General features: G+C 35.7%; 1 protein-coding gene across 1 annotated transcript; it reads right to left on the minus strand.

The window, feature by feature from the left end:
• Positions 1–568: 568 nt before the first annotated feature.
• Positions 569–25,980, minus strand: ATPQ (ATP synthase D chain). The gene is made up of 5 exons (XM_089982330.1): positions 25,675–25,980; positions 2,524–2,605; positions 1,664–1,728; positions 978–1,064; positions 569–896 (listed from the first exon to the last, which is right to left on the minus strand). The coding sequence occupies exons 1-5, from the start codon at positions 25,849–25,851 to the stop codon at positions 795–797; spliced, it is 513 nt and encodes a 170-aa protein (XP_089838456.1). The 5' UTR covers positions 25,852–25,980; the 3' UTR covers positions 569–794.

Raw genomic sequence — 25,980 nt, forward strand, 5'->3', positions numbered from 1 at the left:
CCATGTAGATGTTTTATCTAAAAGAAAATCCAAAAATTAAGGATACGTTGAACAAGCAAAGGGTTGTTCAAATGACGAAAACACTGCCAATTTTTATTGATACTGCGTTGATATTAACCCTTGTGAAACTCAAACCATCAGATTCTACGTATATGACATCAAACAGAAAAGCTGGAAAACTTGCTTCCCAAAAAGCTCACTTTAAAAGCGTGAAATTATGCACTTCATTCATACTTGAGAGATTTTATGGGAAGCTCACTTCTTTCAAATATAAAATTACAATTGACGTTAGAAACACACTTTCATTTTAGAAATTTGTTTTTTTAATATTTTCTAATATAAGGACGAAGTGACATACGATTGTGGGATTTGTACCTCAACATGAAACCACCACAGAATTTCATCATAGCTTGGCAAGGATGAATTAAGACCCAATTGTCCTTAGGCATTATACTTTACTGCACGTGTCAACGGCTAATAAGCTTTTGTTTGATTTGTTAAATATAACCTTTCCATTCAAACAAGGGGCAAATTTACCTGAATACACAACAAACACGAAGCAGAAATATTGGCAACAAATTTCATGACACCCATTTTGCTGCAGGTGAAAGTTTCACGAGTGTGGATTATGTTTCCACAGTGTAGAATCCCTAACATGGAACATCATAAATTCTCAGGGAAAAAAATCAGAACAAGGTACAGCATATGAATTCTTATTTGGAAACAAAATATGCACGGAGGCCCAGAAAGCAACAGGAAACAGTTATTTCATTAACTCACTGAACCAACACTGATCAGTATCCCCAGTAGTCATTTCGAATTTCATCATCAAATTTCTTTTTGAGCTCAGGATGCTTCTCGAAGTATTCATTTGCAGTCATTGTGCTCATTTTCTTCTGCTAGGACAAACAATATCTCAGTCATGTCATAGCGTAGCTTCAAAAAGGACACGTGTACTCAAGGTACTGATTACAAACCTTTAACTCTTGGACCTCTGCAATTTCTTTCTCCAATATTTCAGATTCTTTTAGTGATTTTTCCTCAGCTTCTTTCAGTTCCACCAACTGTAATGCAGACAATTTTTCAGAGACAAGGCCCCAAAAAAATTAGAGATAAAAACAGATCCCGGATCCTCAGAACTATAAAAATTATTTTATCTAAATTTAAATTTCGTTCATCGTTATGCTCTTAGTGCACATGAAACAAAACAAACAAAATGCCAGGATTAGGCATACACGTTGGTTTCACATAAAAACATCCATATGCAAATTCACCAGCCACTTGTCAATCCTTAATGCAGTACATTGGATACCAGCATAAGCACAGTGGGGATCAAAGGTAATGAGAAAATAAAGACAGTTCGACTATTTCCACATAACATCAACGAAACAAATACAACATCTTTCTTCAGCAATCATACCAGCTAAGAACATCAAGACAGGTGATCATGAACAAATGAAACAAGAGTCCAGAAATTCTGCCTTGCACATGTTTCTTTAATTCCAGATTAGATTAACCATGCTTTTTACGGGCTACCATAGCAGAAACTTCATCACAAATTGCAAAGAGAAACTATGGGTGTTATAGATTTTGAATACTAGAATATTGCAAATAAAGATTCAAATGAATTCATTTTTCATCTTTTCATAAGCTATCCCCTTACCAAGGCATCAAACTTGGGTTTGTACTGAGGCGTCACCGTGTCCACAAATTTGGGGATCTCTATGCCTGAAGATAATAGGTAAAGCACAATAGATGACAAGCGGCTTAGAGAAAAAGAAAAGAAACTGCATATTTAGTTACAAATTGAATCAATTAGCATATTGCATGAGATGAAAATTGGTCTATTCATAGGTGCAATTTTGTTGAACCAACACAAGGCCCAAAGACAAGAAAAATTTTAGGTCTAGAATGACTATCATTAGCTTCACAACAAAATTGTATTAACTCTCAGATTTAATCATTTCAAAGGGGAAAAGAAACGTGTTTGCTATTGGAGAAATAGATGAGGGAAATGTATCCATCTGTCCACACACACACACACAGATGCTCATACATGCACCCGCATACACACAAATGAGCATGCAGGACCCAACCTCCATGGTACAATTATAAATTACCATTATTAGTGTCCCGGACCGAGCCTTCGGAATGGGGCATGTGCAGTGCGGTTCTATGCCCGTGACAATTAGATTCAAGTTCATTAAGAAATATGATTATCATGTCAATAGCAAGTTATAAAATGAATCAGTAAAAACAAAAACAAAATCACAACTCAAGTAAATAAACAATTTGTGCATGAAATCATGGATGCAGCACAGACCACTCCTGCTGAAAAGTTTGACTGAGTCCATGAAACATCAACTCATGCATATTGCTCATTGTGTTGTCACGTATAAGATCAAGTTTGTCCAAGTATGTGCATGTGCATGTGCATGTGCATGTGCATGTGCATGTGCATGTTGATATGTAGTATGACAATCCATAACCTAACCAAAGAACATTCAAAGAAATGAAACTTACTCTCAAAGGCTTCTTTATACATATCCACCAATCGGGAACCAATCCCTTTCCTGTAATACTCCCAGTCTATGGGCTCTGGTTCCTAAAAGAAAGTTCAGAGGCAGAACAATATTGAAATGAAGCAAAAAATGATACAAGAAAAATATAATGTAAAACAAGTGTCATTGACATCATGGTTAGAATCTTGTCGAGTTGACTCGGGACTCAGCCGAGTCAACTCGGATCGGAACCTAACCAAGTCAAAAAATTAGTACAAATCGTTATATGCAAAAAATTGCTGATTCAAAACCAAACTCGGGTGACTCAGGCGAGTCACAATCCAGGAGTCACTCAGTTGAGTTAAGATCTTTTTGTATACTTGGGACTCGGCCGATTATTGGGTTGAAATATTGAAAACTCGTCGAATACCGAAACTGGTATGAATTGCCCAAGTCAGCTTCATAGGTCCTTGAAAAGTGAAAACGACTAAACGAGTTTGAAGTGAACTTCGAAACTCTAGCACTTTGCCTGCGTCTCGACTCTCACGGCCCCTCTCTCCTATAGTATGTCCCCCTCCAACACCATTCGAGGTTGTTTCTGACGAGTCAGCGATCAGCGTTTGATTTTCCGATGACGGTGAAGGTCCTGAAGGAGCTCTCTCTCTCTCTCAATAGGCCGCAAGCCCACAGTTGCTCCCTCTTTGTCTCTCTTAATTGGTGCTTTTCTGCGGTTCTGCCATTTTTTTTACAATTTTCCCTTTGGTATTTTTTTTTACAGTAAAGATTTGTGAGATGTATCATGTATGCTTCACGTTGTTACGCACAGCATATTCATAACTATATTTTCATGATAAACATTAGTATGACACATTTATAACTTGCCATGTCATATTTTAAGATGTAAAAGTCTTATCTTATTTTACTTAATTTCTTCTTATTTTTTTCCTTAGAAAAGTTCATGAATGCACTTGATGACTTTGCAGACTCAAATGCTATTGGCACATGAAAAAGGCTTAAACCTGGTAATTTATTTACAATTTAAGAATGTAAATATTATTCTTATTAATCTTAAATTCTCATTATCCCATATAATCATATTAATGGTTATTTATATCTCCATGTAGCTTCATGGTGGCAAATGTATAGAATGGGCTGTAAGGAATTATGGATAGCAATTCGCATTCTTAGCGAAACATGCACATCATCTGGTTGTGAGCGCAATCGAAGCAAGTTTGATCAAATTCATACAAAGCGTCACAATAAGCTGCAACAAAAAAAATAAATGATCTTGTGTATGTTCATTATAATCTTTGTCTAAGAGAGAAGCAACTCAGAAAATACTCCAACTTTGATCACATATCATTGGACAACATTTTTCTAGAAAGTCCACTAGATGAATGGGTGATGCAAGATGAAGGTGTGTTGGATAATGATGAGGTACATTTAAAAGTTAAATGACAAATATGACATTTTATGGTATTACAATTTGCATTTTAATAGACCTTTTTAGTTTTCTCAAGACCATTATTTCTTACAATTGTTTCTAAGACTTCCTTAAGAATTTAGAAGAGAGCATTGCAGTTGCAATGAATCAAACTGATAAAGAATTCGTAGACGATAAAAACATTGGAAGTGGAACTTCCAATACACCAATGGATGTCTCTACTGGTGTTGGATCTTCTTCAGCACTTTCTAGAGAAAATGATAAGGAGAATGAATTAGGCAACATGAATGAAATATTCCAAACAATGTCACATTTTGATGATATTGATTATATTTTTGGTGGAGATGGTGGTGGGTGGCGTGGGGCTGATGATGATAAGAATGAAGATGCCTTTATGCTTGAAGATAATGAATAACCTTTATGTTTTTAAAACTTCTTGTTGAACTTAAACATTTTTCTATGTTGTTATGTTGATACTTTAATTTTCTTTTATGTTTCTAAGACTTATAGTGTTGTTGTGATGGATTGTTAAACTTCACAGTTTGATTGTTAATCTTGATAATGTTTTTTGACTATGTAGTTTCGTTGTTTATGGTCTTTAATCTTTGTTGAGATTGAATTACAATAATTCAATGTCAAATTCTTCTCATAGTCATTTGGTATAAAAAATGCAGGCAATGTAATGAACAAGAAAAGGTATTTGCACTTTTTAGTGCTAACATTGTATTTATTTTGGATTTATCAATAGGTTATGAAATTTTTAAAACCTTGCCAATTTGATCAATGCAGCTTGAGACCCTCAAAGGTATGTACTTCATAAATCTATTTTATACTTTTATTTATATATAATCTATTTGTTCTTTTGTATAATTTATGTTTAGCATTTATTTATTTATTTTCATTTGATTATGAATGCATATGTAGTAAGTTAATTATGATGTCTCAAATATCATAAATATATGATGATACATATTAGATGTTGAGATTAGTTGAATATATAATGCTTAGCAAACATTTTTTTGAATAATTACCATCTTTTTATTATGAATGCATATGCAATAAATATATGATGTTGCATTTTAGATGTTAAAATTAGTTAAGTATGAATCATATTTAGCAAAACTTGTTTTTTCTAGTCTTTATGATTGATTTAGGACCTTAGGTTATTTTATTTTTATGGTATAAAATCATAATATATGAGTTTGTTATATTTTTTTAATAAACTAAAAGAAAAAACTTGACTCGTCCAAGTCACCGAGTAGACTCATCCGCATCGCCAAGTGGGATTTTGGTCTGTTACGGTATTTTCTTGGGATAAAGGTAGATCGACAAGTTGATTTCCTTATTTTAACTCAGCACAAATACACGACAAATCTCCTAAATAAAACAAGCATGAAAGATTGTAAACCTGTTGCAACCCCAATTCCCATTCATCAGAGATTGGACGAAAATGATAGAGAATTGTTTCATGACCCAACAGAGTTCAGAAGCATAATTGGAATGTTACAATGTCTCACTTTCACCTGTCCAGATATTGTTTTTGTTGTTAATCAAGTGTCACAATTCATGCTTCAACCTAGAACATCAACATCACTTATGGACGATGCAAAAAAAATTTGAGATATTTAAAGGGCATTGTTGGAAGTGACTTGCTCTACAAAACATGAAGATATATTAATGGTTATGGCTTATTCAGATGCTGCAGGAGATCTTGATGAGAGAAGGTCTGTTTCTGGATATTGTGTTTTCCTTAGAAAAAAATTGGTCTTATAGAGTAGTAAGAAACAAAAGGTTGTGGTGAGGTCCAGTATAGAGGTTGAATATTGTTCCATGGCTGCAGTTACAACTGAGATGACATGGATTAGACACATGTATGATTTTGGAGAAGTCATCCCTAAGTCACTTATGTTCTGTGATAATCAAGGAGCTATCAAGATTTCAGTAAATCACATTCAACATGGAAAGACAAAACATATCGAAATTGATCAATATTTTATTCGTTAGAAAGTGGAGAATCAGGAGATTGAGACTAACTACGTTCGAATTGAAGACCAAATGGTTGACTTTTCACTAAAGGCCTCGTAAAGAACAAGTTTTGATATTTAAGAAGCAAGTTGTCCATGGTGAACTTGAGAGAGACTATTAGAGCATGAGGTTTGAGGTGGTCGGATCTAGATCTGGATCCAGATCCATATCACTCACATCATTGTTCACAACGTTATTGTTCATGTCTCATAATTCTCTATTGTAATTTATTATATATTATGTTCCTAAAATACCCTTTATTAGTTTTCTTGTATTTTGTATTAATAAGGGTGTTTTAGTAAAGGTGTATTTTAGTGTAAAGTGAATATAAATAGTCACAATGAGGCACGATTTTTTCATATTGAAAATCGTGAGAGTTCAGTTCAAACCTTTCTTTTGTCTTCTTTCTATCTGGAGGAACCTCAGAAAACCTAAATCTAACAAAAATGTTGTATCTATGTTACATAGATCAGCAGACTCCTGAACAGGATTCTGAAGATACAAGAGACGGTGGGGTTGGGGTTCTCCTTGGATCCTCCTTTTCATCTTCTCCTCCTCATTCTCGAGATATTGAAAGTCTATGTCATATAGTGTAGCATAGTGTTGTGTAAAGTAGTCTTGTATAAGTTAGTATGTACATACCCTATAAAGAAGGGGCATATTAATCATTTTATCTTTTTTACCTTTATGTTGTGCTAAAGGAAGTTGACCCTTTAAAGAGAGTATGCTCCCCACTCACAATATAATAAGATAAACTGTGTTCTCTCTTTCCATTATTATCTCTCCTCTAACCCTAACCTCTTTCCTCTTATTTCTAACAATTTCCAACGAGACATAAGGTGGGGCTGGGTTTCCTTGGCTCCTCCATCTTTGTCTTCTCCTCCTCCATCTCTTTCGTGGAGAGAGAGGGAGAGGGAGGTGGTGGGGACTTTTTTCAATAAAACAGAATGGGGTCACGCGGTACCCCCGTTCCCCTTTCGTAATAAAAGGTAACCCCCATCCCCGATTTTGACATGTTTTTTTAATGAGTCCAATTTTAATTAGACTCCGTTTTTTCAAATCAGATTTAGAACTAGACATAAACAAATGCGAGATTGGGCATTAGAAATACTAAATGGGTCAGATTTCCTGTCATTTGAACCAAATCTGATCCATATAATGTATATCCAAATCCATATTGGATTGGGAAAAGAGTATATATGGATGGATATGGTTAAATCTTGGTCATAATCTGGCAAAAAAAATGTGATTTGATCTAATCTAACCTATTTTACCTTACATGTTAAATATTTTCAATGGATCCAATACCAAATTAACTCATAAGATGACTAGATCCTAGATGTTTGAATATAGTGAAGTAGATCCATAATAAGATCCATTCTTCAAAAATGTAATAGATGGAAGTTACGACCTACCCCTTCCCCTTACATAATAAAAGTGTAATCCATCCTCCTTTTTATTATAAAAGAGAAAAAAGAGCAGCAAATATAATTTGTTTTTAAAAATATATATGTTTAAAAAAAAGTTATATATATAGCCATGTCCCCGGGGTTACGAGCTACCCCTTCCCCTTATATAAAAGGGTAACCAATCCTCCTATTTATTATAAAAGGGAAAAAAAGAGCAGTAAATATCATATATTTTTAAAATATATATTTTAAAAAATAATTTTTAAATTATATATATATAAGGAAATGAAAACCTCCCCAATGGATGTTTTATTGGATTTTTGGTGTTTACCGAGTTTCGAGAAAGCCAAACATGATTGACATCATTAGTCATCATGCAGAAGCTCAAGCAATTGTCAGCCTGAATCAATAAGCTCCTTGGTTCACGCCACACCTTGGCCCATTTTCCTTTTTGACGAGCTCACTACGCACATGCAAACATGGTTTTAACTACATTTGTTTGTTAACATTTTCCATTTTCAACATTTGCCTGTCGATGTTGCTTACTTGTAGATGCTGAAAAATAATAGGAAACATAAATTTACTTGCAGTCAATTTTTTATGTTACATTCTAAGCTCAAAAATCTGGCCACCATGTTTGGGGTGAGCTCTTGCCAAAATCTCATGCTTCCAAGTGAGGATGTGTGTTTGGGCTGTGGGGCCCTCTTTTACCGCCTAGCTCGCCTAGGCGTCTCCTAGGCTGGGACCGACTAGGCGGAAAAGCTTTTTTTTGAGTATTTTTTTAATTTGGCTGACCACTTGGTCAACCTTTTTCCCAAAAAAAGGTGATATAAAAGGGGAAGGGCGGTGCCCTTTCCCCTTTTTCTCTCTCTCACCATTTCCTTCTCTCACTCTCAGTTAGCTGCAGCAAGAAGATGAAGAAGAAAAGGAAAAAAAAGTATGCCTCTCTCTCTCTCTTGCTGTCTTCTCTCTCTTTGTTTCTCTCTCACTCTCTCGCCTTCTCTCCCTCTCTCTCTCTTGCTCTCTTCTCTCTCTTTGTTTCTCTCTCACTCTCTCGCCTTCTCTCCTTGTTTCTTGCTCTCTCTCTCTCTCTCTCTCTCTCTCTCTCACTCTTGCTTGCTCCCTCTGTTTTTCCTGTTCTTTTTTTTTTCCTTCTCTTTTCTTTTTTCCCTTTTTTCCTTTCTGTTTTTTCTTCCTTTTTTTTCTTTTCTTGTTTTTTCTTTTTTTTACCTTCTCTTCTCTTTTTCCCCGTTTTTTTCTTCTTCCTGTGTTTCATATATATATATATATATATATATATATATATATATATATATATATATATATATATATACACTGTATTTCAGTTATTATAATAATATTCTGTGTATGTACCATGTAATGTAATTTATATATAATCTGATATTTTGGACCTACTTCAAAAATCAACAAATAATCATCAGTCTTCCAGACCGGACATTGCTCTGGGGCTGTGAATCACTTACTGGAAGGGAGAGGGAAAACAGAATCCAGTCAATAAGGTATCACCCTTTTCCAGATTTAAAGGTGAATGGGTTCCTCACTCTTGTTACTTGATTGCTTGTAATGTAGCTCATTTGGGTTCCCTGGGAGAGACTAACATATGGAAAGATAAACATCTGAGTGGTTTCCGGATTTAATGGAATTGTAACAGCATCATTGATGTACCGGTAGGGATATGCCAATTGCATCTTACCTATCCACAAAAAAAGAGAAGCAATAAGACAATCTCTAAAAGGGAAATTGTTTTGTTGATAGTTGATAAAACAGAGGATTTGACAACGGTAAAAAGGATCTGGAAAATCTCTGCAACCATTGGTGGCAGAAAGAGGGACCACAACATCCCCTTTGCCAGTTGGTCAAGAAGCATGCAAAAAAATACAAAAAACCCATTAAATGTTATCCTAAATGAGTTTGTGGATATGCAAGACCAACTCATGTTCTCACGTAGGACCTTGCTATCATCATCTCAGTCAACTGGATCCTGTACGTACTTGTTCCAAACATGAGTTTCACGGTTCAAGCTTTAGGAGGTAGGCATTATGGTCACAACAAGGCATCAAAAACAGAGAAAATCAAACACTGGATCAGAAATCACATAGTGGCTTGGCTGGGTTTTGTTAACTTATATTTATATATAGGAAAGTAAAATTTATATAAAAGACAAATTGTATACAATATTATAATGGCATCAGTTCCTATCATATCAAAGAGCTGACGTTTAAGTGATAACTGAGTAACATCTAGTTATGTAACGAGTATCTAAGTATAAAAAACATGGACTACAGAATACAGATTCATCACACTTGTAATTAAACAAGTATGTACTGATTTTTATGTATATACTGATTTAGTATTATATTTTCTGTGAAATGCTGAATTAATATCATATTTGTTTCTGGGAATTCATATTTTGTTGATTATACCGATACATTATGAGTAATTAAATATATGTATATACATTTATATATATATATATATATGTAATTATGTATATTCTACAATATAATCTGAATTTTATTTTTCTGTGAAAGCATGCATAGTTAATTTTGTTGATTTTCTTTCTGTCTTTTACAGTCCGAAAGCATGTTAATTTTTGTTGATTAATTTTGTTTATATATGCATAGTTATTACTTTCTGAATTTTTATTTGTTTTTGTAAATTTTTTTATAAAAGCCCAAAAGCATGTTTAGCTATTACTTATTATGTAATATATATATATGTGTGTGTGTGTGTGTGAAAGGCTGAATTCATATTTTTCTGATATGTTATTTGGTGAATTTACATGCTTTTTTTAGATTCTTATCATTTTGTAGAACAATAGGGACTTCTACAACAGCTAGCGGGTCCACTCGATATTTTCAAATTTGGAAGATAAGCAGAACTTCAAGCGGAAATCAGGATAAATAAGATCTGAATTCTATGACATGCCTTAAATGTGAAACAACTTACAAATGAGGCGTATACAAAACAAAGAAGCATCTACTTGGTATTGAAAGAAACATCAAGGCTTATGATAAAACAAATGCAAAAATCAAGCAAGTACTTTCTAAGTACATGGAGGAATCGAAGAAGAGAGATGAAAAAATAAGAGACAGTTAATATATATGAAAGAAGTGAAAGTTTGTTCTCAGCTTGCATTTTAACAAATAGAGGGGCAATCAAGTTGTACATTCAGCTTGAGACCACCACAGGCAAAAGGGCCTATAGATCTGTACTTTCGAAGTGAACCAACAGAGAAAGGAAGGCAAGCAAACAAACAAACAGCGTTAGAAAATCACTTCAAAAAAGAAGAAAGAGAAACATTGTGCGAGTAAATTAGTAGGTGTTTTATGACGGTAAAATACCTTTTAATCTATGTAACAGGGATTCGGCTAGCAGGGTGCCGCACCCACGTCGACGCGGGTGCGGCACTGGGTGCGGTCAACCCGACCCTGGGTGCGTTGACCGCACCCAGGGTCATTTCAGTTCCTTTTTTTGGAAATTTTTTTTTAAATTGCCCTATAAAATGGGCTGTGGAATTTTAAAAAAATCTTGGGGCGAGGGCGCTGCCCCCTATAACCCCCCGCCAGGGGCGGCCCCCTTGGACCCCCGCCCACAGACCGCGCAACGGGACCCGCGCCGGGGGGAACCCCCGGACCCCCCTTATATATATTTTGCCCCTGCCGCACCCACGCACCTGGGTTTTTTGGAAGTGCCGAATCCCCGCACCCGGGTTTTTTGGAAGTGTCGAATCCCCGCACCCGCACCCATGTGACAGCTTTTAATACATCAAAGTTGCCTTAATTTTACAATATGGTTGAAGCTATAGGCTAATTTGGACCAGGGATGAAGCCTATGTCATATCACGAGCTACAAGAACCACTTTTGAAGAAAGAAATGAAGAAAACAAAAAAGTTTTTAGACCAATACAAAGTGCATTGATCCAAATATTGATGCAGCATAATGTCAAATGACTAAACTGATACAAAAGGGCGTACACTCATTAATTTTTTTGTTAATTTCCCTTTGGGAACAATGTTTTTGAAATCGACTGATGTATCAAATAAAGTAAAATATGCAAATTTGATTTTTGCATTATTGAATGATATTGTTGAAGAAGTTGGGGAGAATGTGGTTCAAGTTATTACCGATAATGCCTCCAACTACGTCAAAGCGGGTAAAATATTGATGAAAAAAAGAAAACATTTATTTTGGACTCCATGTTGGAAGATATAAGAGAATTGAAAGAGTCAAAGAACATTTTTAAAAAAGCAAGGCAATTGGTGGTATTCATATACAAACATACTCAAATGTTGAGTATGATGAGAGCACACACACAAAGGAACTTACATAGGCCGGCAATGACAAGATTTGTTACTAGATTTTTTACTCTAGAAAGCATATATAGTTGCAAAAAATGACTAAGGACCATGTTTATTGGTGATGATTAGGCAAAAAGAAGTTTCTCAAAAACGTCATTTGGTAAAAGACGTGAAAGCATGATTTTGAGTGCAAATTTTTAGAAGGCAGTGAGTCGTGCTTTGAAAACAATGGCCCATTTAATTGATATGCTTCAATTGGTTGATAGCGATGAAAAGTCAACTATGGGTTACATCTACGAAAAAATAGATTGTGCAAATGAACAAATAAAGGTATAATTATAAATTAATTTTTTTGTATTATACTAATTGTAAATTTTGTTTTTAAATTTTAATCTTAGCTTTTATAATGGTTACTTTCAATTCTTTTACATAATAGGTAAATTTGCATGATGATGAACAAAGATATAGCCTAGTTTGGGAGATAATCGATAAAAGGTGGAGCAATCAATTGCACAAACCTTTGCATACAGGTTTATATTTGAATCCAGCCATATATTATGAGTATAAAAATATCAAGTCCAATAAAGAGATAAAGAATGGCTTATATGATTGTGTCAATCGTCTTGTTCGAATTTCGGAACGGAGTTAGCAAAGAAGAGGAAAGTACAAACCCTAGGTAAGATGATTAAATTTCATATAACTCCCTTTGCATTATTTTGATAACTTATATACCTTAATTACATCTAATTTGATTTTTTTATAGTGGATTGGTGGATTTCTTTTGCCATTGGTTGTCCGGTCCAAGCCTTTGTTATTCGAGTCTTAGGTCTCACATGCAGTGCATCCAATTACGAACAAAACTAGAGCAATTTTAAAATGGTAAATTATATTTACTACTAATTACTGAAAATTATTTGTCAGCTTGTATATATTTTAACTTTATATTTTTTTGTGTAGATTCATACAAAGAAAAGAAACCGACTTTTGCACAAGAAGTTGAATGATTTAGTTTTTTTGCAATATAATCAGAGATTGAAACGAAGGTACGAGGAGCGAATGAACAAAGAAAATCTTGACCCCATTGTCTTAAGAGAAGTCGATGATAACAATTTGTAACTAAGTAAAGATAAGAAAGTTTTTTAAAATGACACATCACTTCCATGGGATCTTGTTGATAAGGCATCTGGAGCATCAAGGCATAGGACGGCGGCAAGAACGCGTGCTACTAAAGACCTAAAAAAGAAAAGGTCTCACAAAGGAAAAAGTTGGTGAGCGTGGAAGAAGAAGATGAAGAAGTTAGTTCTGTAGATGAAATTGAAGAAGAGCAATATATCGTTGAAGATGATTCAGATGATGATGGACTTTCAAGTTCATCATCTAAAGATGAAATTCAAGTTATGTTTAGTAGCACACGTAACATAACAAATCTACACACATAACATAACTAAACGATGCAATAAACGATATTGTAAACTTATTATAAACTTATTAGAGTTCTTTGACTATTTTATACTTGAATACACTTAAAGTTAGTTATGTTATGTGTGTAGATTTGTTCAATGGTGATTATTTGGTTATGTTTTAATTTTGCATGATTTGTTTATTCAATTGTTCTTTGTTTCATTTTTTAACATGGTTATCAGTTATATTGTTTTTCATCTTTGTGGTGATTAGATTTATTAATTTGTGCTCTAGGAGGTCAATGGAGGGTAGAGGTCTTGGAAGATGCCTCTCAAAGGATCTTGTATTGAAATATTGTACACCAGTTGACTTAGAGATGTCTCTCAAAGGAATAGTGAAGTGTAACTTTTGTGATTTTATAATGCATAGAGGATTGTATAGATTTAAATGTCATGTTGTTGGGCATATCAACCCCACTGTGAAATTATGTACACATAGCATTCCTTTTGATATTCGTGTTGAGCTTTTTACTAGTCTTAGAGAAGATGATGAGAGAAAAACATAAGTACATATAAGATTTGTGGGACAAAAATTGTCAGAGGTGGACCCTGATTCAGAAGACGAAGATAACCTGCCATCGTCATCCCAAGCCACTAAACGATACAATAAATGAAGGAAGTCGTTGAAATAAAGTTTGATATTGAAGAATGAAGATGACTTTTATATATAGACATATGTTTCTGAACTCTATGTTTAGTTAAATGTATTGTGTTGTTAAATGTTAAATGATAAATGTTTTGTGTTGAACAATGTATTGATCAGGTTATTTAATATAATTGTCTTATAGTGTTCGATGACATTTTGCTTTGTCTATTGCTTATTGTTGATTGATTTTATGTTGTATACATGTTTGTTATTAATTTTAGTAGTTTACATATTTGTATGTTTTTTTTGTTTTTTTTATTTGGGATACTGCCTAGCCTAGGCTTTCAAGGGACCCACGTAGCACCTATGACAACTAAGGTTCTCATACATGCCAATGAATTAATTAGCTAATGTATTTCGACTTGTATGAAATTCTTGTTTCAAACAATAGATGATGATGATGATGAGATGACAATAAAGTTTTCCTCAAAGTAAAGACAATGCATGCACAAACCACCAAATTAGGTGGGACCAATGTCATTGATATCGCTGATATTTTGAAAATATCATGACATTATTGGTATTTCAAGGTCAACCGATATTTTCCTAAGGTTTTCAAAATATCGCAATATTATCATGATATTTCCTTAAATTTTCAAGAAACATCATTTTTTTGTTTCTTTGATATTTTAAAAGTTTTTCTAATTGTTTCTTTATATTTTTAAAACAACACTACAAAACCTATTATTTCTTGTCTTTTTTATTATTTAGTATATTTTTTCATTTTTTAAAGCTTACAAGATTTTCCCAAGAAAATTCACTTTTTGAAAATATCTCCGAGAAAAACTCTCTCAGCGAGAAATTACCTTGAACAATATGGTGACTATGGGTGGGACATTAGCAATTCTATAATTTATAAACATTAGTGACTAGAAGGGATTGTTAATCGCATCATGATTACAAAAAAAAGGAACACTTATGCAAGTTATTGTCTGCACAATTCATGCAGCAACATAAAAGGATTGAATACATGAAAATCTAAAGCAACCAGGTATATGTATGTCTAAAGCCATCATGTGGTAATGTACATAAACATGTGCAGTCACATTCAAATTTTATACAAGGATTTCCCCTGTTTACTATATTTACAAATTTTAGCATCATAACTTTTTTCTCATCATGTAGATGGTTGCTTTTATGTGACTGAACATCGGTCTGTGTGTGTGGGTGTGTTTTCATTGGAGAGAGAGAGAGAAAGGAATGAGTGAAGCTTCGATCTCCTCCGTTGTGAAGAAAACAATATGCAGCACTTGTACAGAGGTGTGTGCATAAAGGGAGGTACCCACCCCTAGAGGTGTGTGCATAAAGGGAGGCACCCACCCCTAGAGGTGCAAAGCACTCGCAAAGCTTTGTGTTAGGGCTTTATTGAAATTGGTTGCTTTCAAGCTACGTTTTCGGCAAATTAACCACATTTTGGGCTCTATCTATTCCAGCTCTCGAGACCCAAAGAAAACCCCCTCCCCTTCGGACCGCCCTTTTCAAATTTTCCTCCCACCTTTCGTTGACCGGCAAGAGATTTTGTGCTCAAATATTTCTCAAATGACTAACGACAGCAGTTTTTGTCATCCACCATACCAGCTTCATTCGGACTAGAGGACTGGGGTTCCCATGAAAATCATGCTTTGAAAGGAGGAGAGAGAGAGAGAGAGCTGAGGCAAGGTTCATAATTCAAATGGAAAAATATGCACCCAGGCCATGACAGAAAAGCTAAAGCAAAAGAAGTGGAAAATATTGAAATTTTAAGAATGGAAGCAACGACTCTGAAAAAAACAAGAAATAAATTCTAAGAAGCTTTGGAAAATGGATCGGATTAAATAGAGTTTATACTTTACAAAATAGAAAAGTTGTCTAAGAGAAAGTTCTTATTTTGGCTCATGTGTAAGCTTTATAACAGACAGCTTCAAGATATGTTCAAAATTAACAATACTATTGAATTTGAACTACTAAAAAATAAAGTACAAAGAAAAATTGCATTATATAAGTAATCAACAAAATAATGACATGACCAATAACATTGAGAGAAAAAACAAGGATACTTTTGGAACCTGTCACACTCATTTCCCTTCAAAATCCATCTTCAAGATGTTTTAGGCACATCAAAGGACATGTAGCTGGTAAACGCTAAAAAGTCCCCCCATATTTTTTATATAAAGATGTAATGAGATTTGAGAGTCTGAGACACACATATAGATTTACTTGACAGTATACCCATTATATCCTTGATAACGTCAAAAGTAAAGTCAACTATATCTCACAGACCTAACAAAAAAGCCAGTAGATGCTAGACCTATATACATGTAGACATTCACAGCTATGTCTTGCACTTCAAACACAACAATAACTATGCCTTCATCCCAAAACAATTGGGGTCGGTGATATGAACCAAAAAAGAAAATCATTCTGGGTCTTCCACATGAATCCTTCTCCTCCAATCATTTATATCCAATGCCATGTCCTCGGTGAGGTTCAAAGCATTCATATCATTTCCTATCATCTCCATCCAAGTCTTCTTAGGCCTACCCCGACCTCTTTTAACTAATATATTTTCCCATTTTTCCATTCTTCTAATTGGAGCATCATTAGGCCTTCGCCGAATATGTCCAAACCACCGTAAACGATTCTCTCTCATCTTATTTTCAATGGATGCAACGCCTACCTTCTTACGTATCTCCTTGTTCTGAATCTTATTTTTTATTGTATTTCCACACATCCATCTAAACATACGCATCTCAGCTACACTCATTTTTTGAATATGATGTCTCTTGGCAGCCCAACATTCCGTACAATATAGTAAAGCGGGCCTAATTATCGTCCTATAAAACTTTCCCTTCAACCGCAATGGCATTCTACGATCGCACAATACTCCAATTGCACTTTTCCATTTCATTCACCCAACATTTATCCTATGATTTACATCTCCATCAATTTTTCCATACTTTTGAATGATAGATCTCAAATATTTGAAACAATCATTCACCGGTATTTCTTGCTCACCAAGCTTCACTACACTCCCATCACTACTTCGTTGCTTACTAAACTGACATTCTATATATTTTGTCTTACTCTTACTCAACTTAAAACCTCTTGCTTCCAATGCCTGTCTCCATACTTCTAACTTAGCATTAACCCCAGCTCTAGACTCATCAATCAAAAAATATCATCAGCAAACAACATACACCAGAGCACATTTTCTTGAATTGATCTCGTAAGCTCATTCATCACTATAGCAAATAGGAAAGGGCTTAATGCAGATCCTTGATGTAACTCAACCGTTATAGGAAAATTGGTTGTCACCTCTCCACACGTGCGGACATTAGTTACTACTCCTTCGTACATATCTTTAATTATACTAATGTACTTGAGAGAAACACCTTTCTTCATCATTGTCCACCAGAGAACATCCCTAGGTACTCTATCGTATGTCTTCTCCAAATCAATAAAAACCAGATGCAAATCTTTGTTCCTCTCTCTATATCTCTCAATAAGTTGTCTAAGAAGATGTATAGCTTCCATAGTTGATCTTCCAGGCATAAAACCAAATTGATTCTTCGATATCATGACAGCCTTCCTCAACCTATACTCAATCACCCTCTCCCAAATTTTCATAGTATGACTCATGAGTTTTATGCAATCTTGTATATCACCCTTGTTCTTATTCTTACACTTCAAACACAATGAGGCAAGTTTACATATTTGTACTATCAAACCCAAGGCAATCCAAAAGTATATGTTTTAACAAAGACTCCTATAAAATAACCAGAACAGACTGACACTAGTAGACATGGGAACATTATGGTTGCTCAGTCCAGAGATGGAAACAGGGAATGTACAGGCTGTCCTTTTCGATGACAGCTCAGAACCACACTTTTAGTTTTTCATCTATTCACTTGATGTTATTAAAAGTTATCCTTTGGGAACTCAATAAAAGAAAAAGGTACAGTAAAAAAAGGCATCATATGAAAAGAACTGTGTAATTGATGATATTTTTCCAAATTAAACAAGGGCAATGGGAAAAGAAAGGAAGAGAAGCCTTAGTATGACTACCCCAATTGTTGATCAGACCAACCATGTTAGGCCAAATCATTCGTCAGCCAAGCAATTAAAATTTAATTTCCTAGCATTATTCCTATTGAACCACCAAAACTAGAAATAAAATCTCTAACATCTATGCAATCTAATAGCTCCACTTTTTCAGATTTTCAGATATGAAACTTAGTAGTTATCTTTGATGCCACTTGACAAAATTGTGGGTTTTGGTCACTTATACAATATCCGCCAAGGCCTCGTCAGTCTGTAAAATAAGAAACCTATTCAATAAAGAAACAAGTGGATGCATGACTCTGTCCTCTAATCAGTGGACTCACAAGGCCCAGCAAATTATACCAGTTTATCTAAACTGAATAGGATTTGACGGCAAAGACAAGAAGGATTGAGAGACGCCAGGGGGCATACAAAGATGAATTGTTTATTTTCAGGTTACCTACTTCAAAATTCCAAGTATATACTAGATGCAAATATAGAAGGGAGATCCTACTGCTAAGCAGAAAAACAAAGATGCAGTACAAGAAAGTTCAAATTTTCAGTTAAAATTGCATAAGCACACCGAGTTTAGGAATTCTAAATCTTGGCTTGCACATTTTTCACAAATATTTGCCTTTTCATTGTCTTCAATCATCAATAGTTCCTTACTGAACAGAAAGAGCAATCAAATAAGTTTGAAAGAATCTAATATGAAAAATTATCACATAATTAAGAACAATTTTGTTGTATAAACAAACCCAAAGGGATGAAACAAAATTTTGCTAGTGCACCCATTCCGTCATTTAAAAAAAAGAGAAGAAAAAAAATTCACTAGATTGAATCCTGTCATCCCGGCTTGTCACTTATTTCATATGCAGACAACATGGGATCAAATCAGAGAGAACAAAGTCGGGCATCACAGGATGCATGTTATATTGCTTCTGAAAAACAAATGTATAAGTAAAAAAATCAAATGAATAACCAAAGGCACATCTGATATCCCATGTGTATTTGGAAACACCATTCATCCAGGTTGGAGCCCTGCATTGTGCTCAAGTCAACAGTTCAGTACATGAACTTATCCCAGTTTTCTAAGCAAGTGGCTAAACCAAAGCAGAGCCTACAGGAAACCTCTGTCACAGGGACAGGCCATTTTGGCGGTGTGTCCCTGGTGACACAAACGAACATGCTCGGACAAGTGGATACAAACACCGACACGTACGATGAATATTTTAATACTAATTTAATATTATTTAATGTTTTTTAGTTTTATTTTAATAAAAATGCATTCTTTAATATTAAAATACCAAAAAAATAATTTTTTGTTGATTAAAAATAAAAAATCCTGTGTCCTCGTGCCCTATGTTTCAAAAAACAATTGAACTTTCAAGTCAAATCCAAATCATGCATCTCGTGTCCATGTGTCTTCGCGACATAACAGGAAACAAATGCAAGCACAATGTCACTGTTAAAATAGAGCATGTGTATGGATCTGGATCCAGATCCATACGCACGTCAATAAAATAGAGCATGTGTATGGATCTGGATCCAGATCCATACGCACGATATTGTTGACATGTGTTTTTCATTAATGGCATTTTTGTAATATAGTCCCCATTGTAAAATTGTTTTAATACATATCGATTAGGGCTTGGAGGGTTGGTTTTGTGTTTTTGCCGCCCCGGCCATTGTGCATCTCTCTCTCTCTCTCTCTCTCTCTCTCTCTCTCTCTCTCTCTCTCTCTCTCTCTCTCTCTCTCTCTCTCTCTCTCTCTCTCTTGTCTTTTGTGCAGCTTGCACTGCGCTAAAGATCTCTCACCACATCTCATATGGTATCAGAGTTGCGGTTGTGGAACCCTACCAGGAGAATGTTCAACGAGATCTAAAGAAGAAGGTTTTTCTTTTTTATTCATCTTCGTTTTCTGTCATACTTTTTTTTCGTCGATAAAATTTCTGGTACTTCTTTTCTTAAATCTCTGTCGTGAATCCTCTGATTCTTTTTCTTTCTGCCTTGTTCTCTCTAAGTCTTTGTCATAATATATTGATCCCCTGGCCTTTTTAAACCCATATTCATCCTCGTTCAGAAGAGATCTAATCTAGGAATCAAAAACATATGCAAGTGTCCCAAAAAAATTGCACCACCTATAAGAAAATCAGCAAGAAATTCTCTTGTCATTCCTCTATTCTGTTTGTACGTCATTGACGTCCCTCTATTATGTTTTTGTTAACTGATTCTTTTTCCTAAGTCAATAAGTCATAATCCATATCCTTGATTCTTTTGCCAATACAGGAGAGACATGTCAGGCGGCTTGTCCTTCCATTGACTTGAGTAGGGAGTTGGGTGACTCACAGATGCATGTCGAGCCATCTTCAGTTGAGTCACCTCCAACTGAACGCTTCTCTGGACAGATTTACACTAGAAGACACAGAAATACAGGGACGAGGGATATGGAAATCATCTCTAGTGAATCTAGTGATCAGGCTCAAAGGCCGTCACGCATCAGGCATCCTATTCAGCGATGGGTAAGTTATGAGACATTTTCTCTTGATTTTCAGTTGTTTATGTCTCAACTCACAAAGCAGAACGAACCCACTTGTTTTAATCAAGCTCTTCAATCCCGTCATTGGATTGAGGCTATGAATGAAGAAATAGAAGCTCTTTGTGAGTGCCAGACTTGGAAAATAGTACCTCGGCCAGAAGAAAAGAATGTAGTTGGCTCAAAATGGGTTTATAAAACAAAATATAAACCCGAAGGAAGTATTGACAGATATAAGGCACGGCTTGTTGCTCAGGGATTCACGCAACAATATGGTGAAGATTACGATGAAACATTTAGTCTGGTAGTCAAAATGGGCACAATTTGTGTCATCATATCCTTAGCAGTGGACCGAGGATGGAAGCTTAGCCAAATAGATGTTAAAAATGCATTCTGGGGTTTTAAAGGAGAAAATATATATGGAGCAACCTCCTAGATATGCCGAGAAGGATCCTACTGTCTGGGTGCGCAAGCTAAGGAAATCTCTATATGGGTTGAAACAGGCGTCTCGCTCTTGGTTTGAAAGTTTCTCCATGCAAATTCAAGGTTATGGTTTTAGAAGATGCTCTCTAGACCACTCGCTCTTTATTTACTAGAAGACAAACATCGTTACACTTCTTCTTATATATGTTGATGATATTGTGATCATTGGGAGTTCAGATAATCATGTGTAAGAAGTGAAGCGGTTTTTGATGAAAATTTTCATCATGAAAAATTTCAAGATGAAAGATTTAGTGGAGTTGAGGTACTTCCTTGGTGTGGAGGTTGAGAGACAAAAAGACACATTGACGCTCATGCAACAAAAGTACACTCTTTATCTTCTGGAAAGAGCCGGGATGACGAATTGCAAACCAGCCAATACTCTGAGTGTATTACATCAAAGGTTGAGCTCTGAAGATGGTCACCTTTGTGTCAACCCTACAACGTATAGAAGTCTTGTAGGGATGCAGCAGTATTTGACTTTTACCAAACCTGATATAGTTTATGTTGTCAATCAGGTATCCCAGTTTATGCATGCTCCAACGGAAGGTCATATGGAAGTTGTGAAGTGTATTCTACGCTATTTAAAAGAAACTATAGGAGACGGACTTGTTTATCGCAAGGACGATAACCTACATAAAGGACATGAACTCATCACTTATACAGACGCAGATTGGGTAGGAGATCCAGATGAGAGACGATCTGTCTCTGGATATTGTGTATACATTGGACACAATTTAGTGTCTTTGAGCAGTAGAAAACAAAAGGCAGTGGCACGATCAAGTACAGAGGCAGAATACAGGTCGATGGTTGCAGGCACGGCAGAAGTTACATGGATTAGACACTTATTGAGTGATCTTGGAGAGACAATTATTCGATCACCTCTTCTATGCGACAATCAAAGCGCAATAAATATTGCATGTAACCTTATTCAACAAAGCAAAATGAAGCATATTGAGATTGATCAACATTTTATACGGCAAAAAGTCGAGATGAAAGAGATAGAACTACATCACGTTCGAAAAGAAGATCAAGTGGCAGACTTATTTACCAAGGGGTTAACATGACGTCAATTTTGGCTATTGAAAGGCAAGTTGTACATGCTCAAAAACCATGTACAACTTGAGGGAGGGTGTTAAAATAGAGCATGCGTATGGATCTGGATCCAGATCCATACGCACGTCAATAAAATAGAGCATGTGTATGGATCTAGATCCAGATCCATGCACATGATGTTGTTGACGTGTGTTGGCATTTCTGTTATATAGTCCCCATTGTAAAATTGTTTTAATACATATCGATTAGGGCTTGGAGGGTGTGTTTTGTTTTTTGCCGCCGCAGCCATTGTGCTCTCTCTCTCTCTCTCTCTCTCTCTCTCTCTCTCTCTCTCTCTCTCTCTCTCTCTCTCTCTCTCTATTTTCTGTGCAGCTTGCACTGCGGTAAAGACCTCTCACGGCTCACCACATCTCATAGTCACCACCTTATCCAAAAAATAAATAATGATGAACATCCAACAAACAGCTTTGCCCAAAAGAGAACGCATTGGGTGACAGAAGAACACTAAATCACATGACCTTAAACAGCATTAGATGACACACTTGCATCAAGGGAATAAAAACACAAAATAAAACAGGAAAATCAAGATTTCCAGGTGCAGCAAAAGTAGTATCTCAAGCAAACAAAGGGAAGCTGGTGACCACTTCTCATTTCTGTTCTAACTTCTAACCAAATCAAGATGGTCAATAAAGCCTAATCCTTATAGAAAACACCCTTTTGAGCTGAACCATAGACCACATACGAACTAAAAAGGTATTGGAGTAAAACCGTGGTGTGGGTATGGAGGGTACGACATGGCAATTCCAAAAAAATGTGGGTTTATATATATATATATATATATATATATATATATATATATATATATATATAATAATAAATTCAAAATAAACTGAATATAATCTAAATATATATGCTATATCTAAAATATGAAGTTAGAAACTGAAAATATAATTATAAATTATAAATTGCATACAAACTTGTATGTACGGAGGGTAAAATGGCATGTCCGGGTGTCAATGCATGTCGACACGGGGATACGCGTGTCGACACGGGCACAGAGGGCAAAATGAAGTGTCCGGGTACCATAGCGTATTCACATTAAAAAATCAGGAAGGAAAGCAAGACATGAAATCATGGTGTCATCCGAAAATAAGTTTTGAATACAAATATTTATCCATGTTATGCTAAAAAATCCTCTCAAGGATACTCTATAGAGGACTTTTGCTGCTTGCATGGCAGCATATCCACAATCTAACCTACTCTGGCAAAATCTTCTGAAGTTCTTCTCTATCATCCATGAGTTAACACCATAATCACAAATATCTCGGTGAGGTTATTTCTCGTGATATTATAGGCTTGGTGATAAATCTCAGGGCTTAAAAACTATAAAAAATAACAAAAATAAGTAATAAAATATCATGTTTAGACAAAAATACATAAATAATAAAAGAAATAAGTAAAAAAATGTAAAAGAAAGAAGAATACATATTTAAAATGTAAACAAAATAAATAAAAACAGTAAAACTAAATGATAATATCATGATATTATCAAATTGGCGATATTTTCAAAATATCATGATATTTTACCTATATTATCATTTGCTGAATTTACAGCGATAATATCAAGATATTTTGAAAATATCGCAGATATCTGTGACTATGGTTAACACATATATCCCCAAGTGCAGTTCATTTACTTGGATCCACCTCTTTGTTTAATTATTTGGATCCCTAACCAACCACACCCCTAAAAGTCTTCAAATTCTCCCAACCTTGTATGTTTCACCTTTTCTAGTAAGTAAAGCTGGTGTCATGATCTTTGATCAAGTTGATCAATATATTGCTTTAATCAGTTTATCCCAGTTTGTAATTTGTCATTTGGTAGAAGGATTGAATACTTTCTACACACATTCATCAACCCGAATCTTGGAATCTTCTGGGATATTCTTTATGTCAAAGAAACTATACCCAACATCTTTAGAAGATTTGAGAGTTTGCTTAACTTTGAAGATCGTTGAGTCATTGTTTCGTTCCTATGTTGAGAATATGCAAACGTCATTTCAGCCATCAAAAGGAATGTTCTGCTCATAATATCATGTCAAAAATCATACTTATTATGCCTTTTTCAACCATGTAATCTTGCATCAACAACAATCATTCTCGTCCACTACTGCAACTGCAATCATCCATTTTTCCTTCCTGTGTATAGGAGAAACAAGAGAGAGAAAAAAAGAGCAAAGAAACATATAATGGTTAACCAGGAATTATCGCCAAAAGAAAACAAAGAACAACAGAATTAGCTCTCTCCCAGCAAGTGATTCTATGATACCCATCCAGGACAACACAGTTCCTGGCAGCTTCACTTCTGCAGAAGCAAGAATGTTTCTTTCTCCTAGAAGCAGGACCAGATATCACTGAGGTGATTTTCAAGGACTCTAAAGTTTCATGAAACCAAGCAATACCCACATTTTCTGTGAAATGATGACTCCTTTCTTCCCTCTCACCTCTAATTCCATATGCCTAAGTGAGTTTCCTCAAGCTCATGTTTCAGCTTATCATCAAGTCTGTGTCCTGCAATACCAACTGAAAATGCTGTTCGCGAAAACAACAGGACCTAATGTAGATGTATAGTTGAAAAAAATCTTTATTGAACACACACCTACTTGATAACTGAACATCCCTTCTCGTTAGGTTTAGCAGTGTCAAAGGCTTATAACTCGAACTGCCCTAGAATTTGAACAACTGCCCCGGCTTGACTTTTTTGAGAATGGCGATTAACCAGGTTCTAGAAGAGCTTTTGCCAATCACCTATTTGACACTAAGGTCTCAAAACTGCCACTACCAATGTCGTCTCAGACTCGCACTCCGAACATAATCTAAACAAGAAAAAAATGCAACAAGCTTATCAACCATCAGCAGTAATTAGATGATATGGCATTCTGAATCTAGAACGTGATATCCCATCATACATCAGTTCACCAGACAGATGGGTGCATCCACAAACCCCTAAAGGAAATAAAAAACACGCCCAAACGCCACCACATCTTAACCAGAAAATATTAAACGAATGAAAATCCAGCAGATCTATAGTTAACAGTCACTCTAACGAGCTAAACAGGCACTAGAATAAACCACATCTTCATGCAAAACAAAAGCCGTGAAAACGAATCAGCTTCAGAAAAAACAAAACCACCACTCGTATCTCAGGAAAACAAAATAAAAGGAAAATCCGTGATAGACCAACTGTAATTCATCGCAAGGGTTTCACATTTTGTTCCGATAAGAACAAGAAGGTCCGTAAGCCCTAGTCGTTGCACCAATCATCACATCTTGAACGGGTCAAGAGTAGGAATGCACATGAACAAAATTCAGAAAAAACAAAAACTTCCACTCGCATCTCAATAAAACGAACTCAAAAGAAAGCTGGTGATCCTCGAAGTCGTCCCATAATTCTTTTGGAGGGTTTTCCCGCTTTGTTCCAAATAGATCAAAGACAATCCGTAAACCCTAATCGCATCCCATTCTGGATGGATCCAAATTAGCAACTTATGTAAAAAAAAAATAGCTTAAAAAAACCAAAACTTTCCGCTCGTATCTCAAGAAAATTAACCCAAAGGAAAATCAAACTGCCTCCCGTGATTCCTTTCGAGGGTTTTATAAACCGTAATCCACGCACAAATCGTCCCGGTTTCCGATTGATCTGGAAGAGGGAATGCATGGGCACGTCCGATGAACAGAAACCCTAGAAAGGAAGAGTCTGAGAGAGGGGGTAAACCTGGCTGAATTTGGTCTGGAGGGTTTGGTTGACCTCGTCGAAGGCGCGGCGGAGGTTGGCGAACTCGCGGCGCGCATCGTCGGTGACGAGGAGCTTGGCCATCCCCTCCCAGTCGATGCCCGCCTTCCCTGCTGCCTTCGCTGCCGCCTCCACCACCTTCTTCCCGCTTCCACTCATTCTCTCTGCCTCTGTCCCTCGCTCTTCTTCTTCTTCTTCTTCTTCTTCTTCTTCTTCTTCTTCTTCTTCTTCTTCTTCTTCCCCACTGCCGGTTCGACCCTCCCGGCTCCGCCAAAATGGGGAATAATA

This window comes from Nuphar pumila, chromosome 12, assembly GCF_984573655.1.
Source record: "Nuphar pumila chromosome 12, dmNupPumi1.hap1.1, whole genome shotgun sequence".
NCBI lineage: Eukaryota > Viridiplantae > Streptophyta > Magnoliopsida > Nymphaeales > Nymphaeaceae > Nuphar > Nuphar pumila.

Excerpts from the sequence above, each read along its gene's own strand:
- ATPQ (XM_089982330.1), bottom strand. The coding sequence starts at position 25,851 with ATGAGTGGAAGCGGGAAGAAGGTGGTGGAGGCGGCAGCGAAGGCAGCA. Across the intron at positions 1,065-1,663 it reads AACCCAAGTTTGATGCCTTG|TTGGTGGAACTGAAAGAAGC; the intron begins GTAAGGGGATAG and ends TCTGCATTACAG. Across the intron at positions 897-977 it reads CAGAGGTCCAAGAGTTAAAG|AAGAAAATGAGCACAATGAC; the intron begins GTTTGTAATCAG and ends TTGTCCTAGCAG.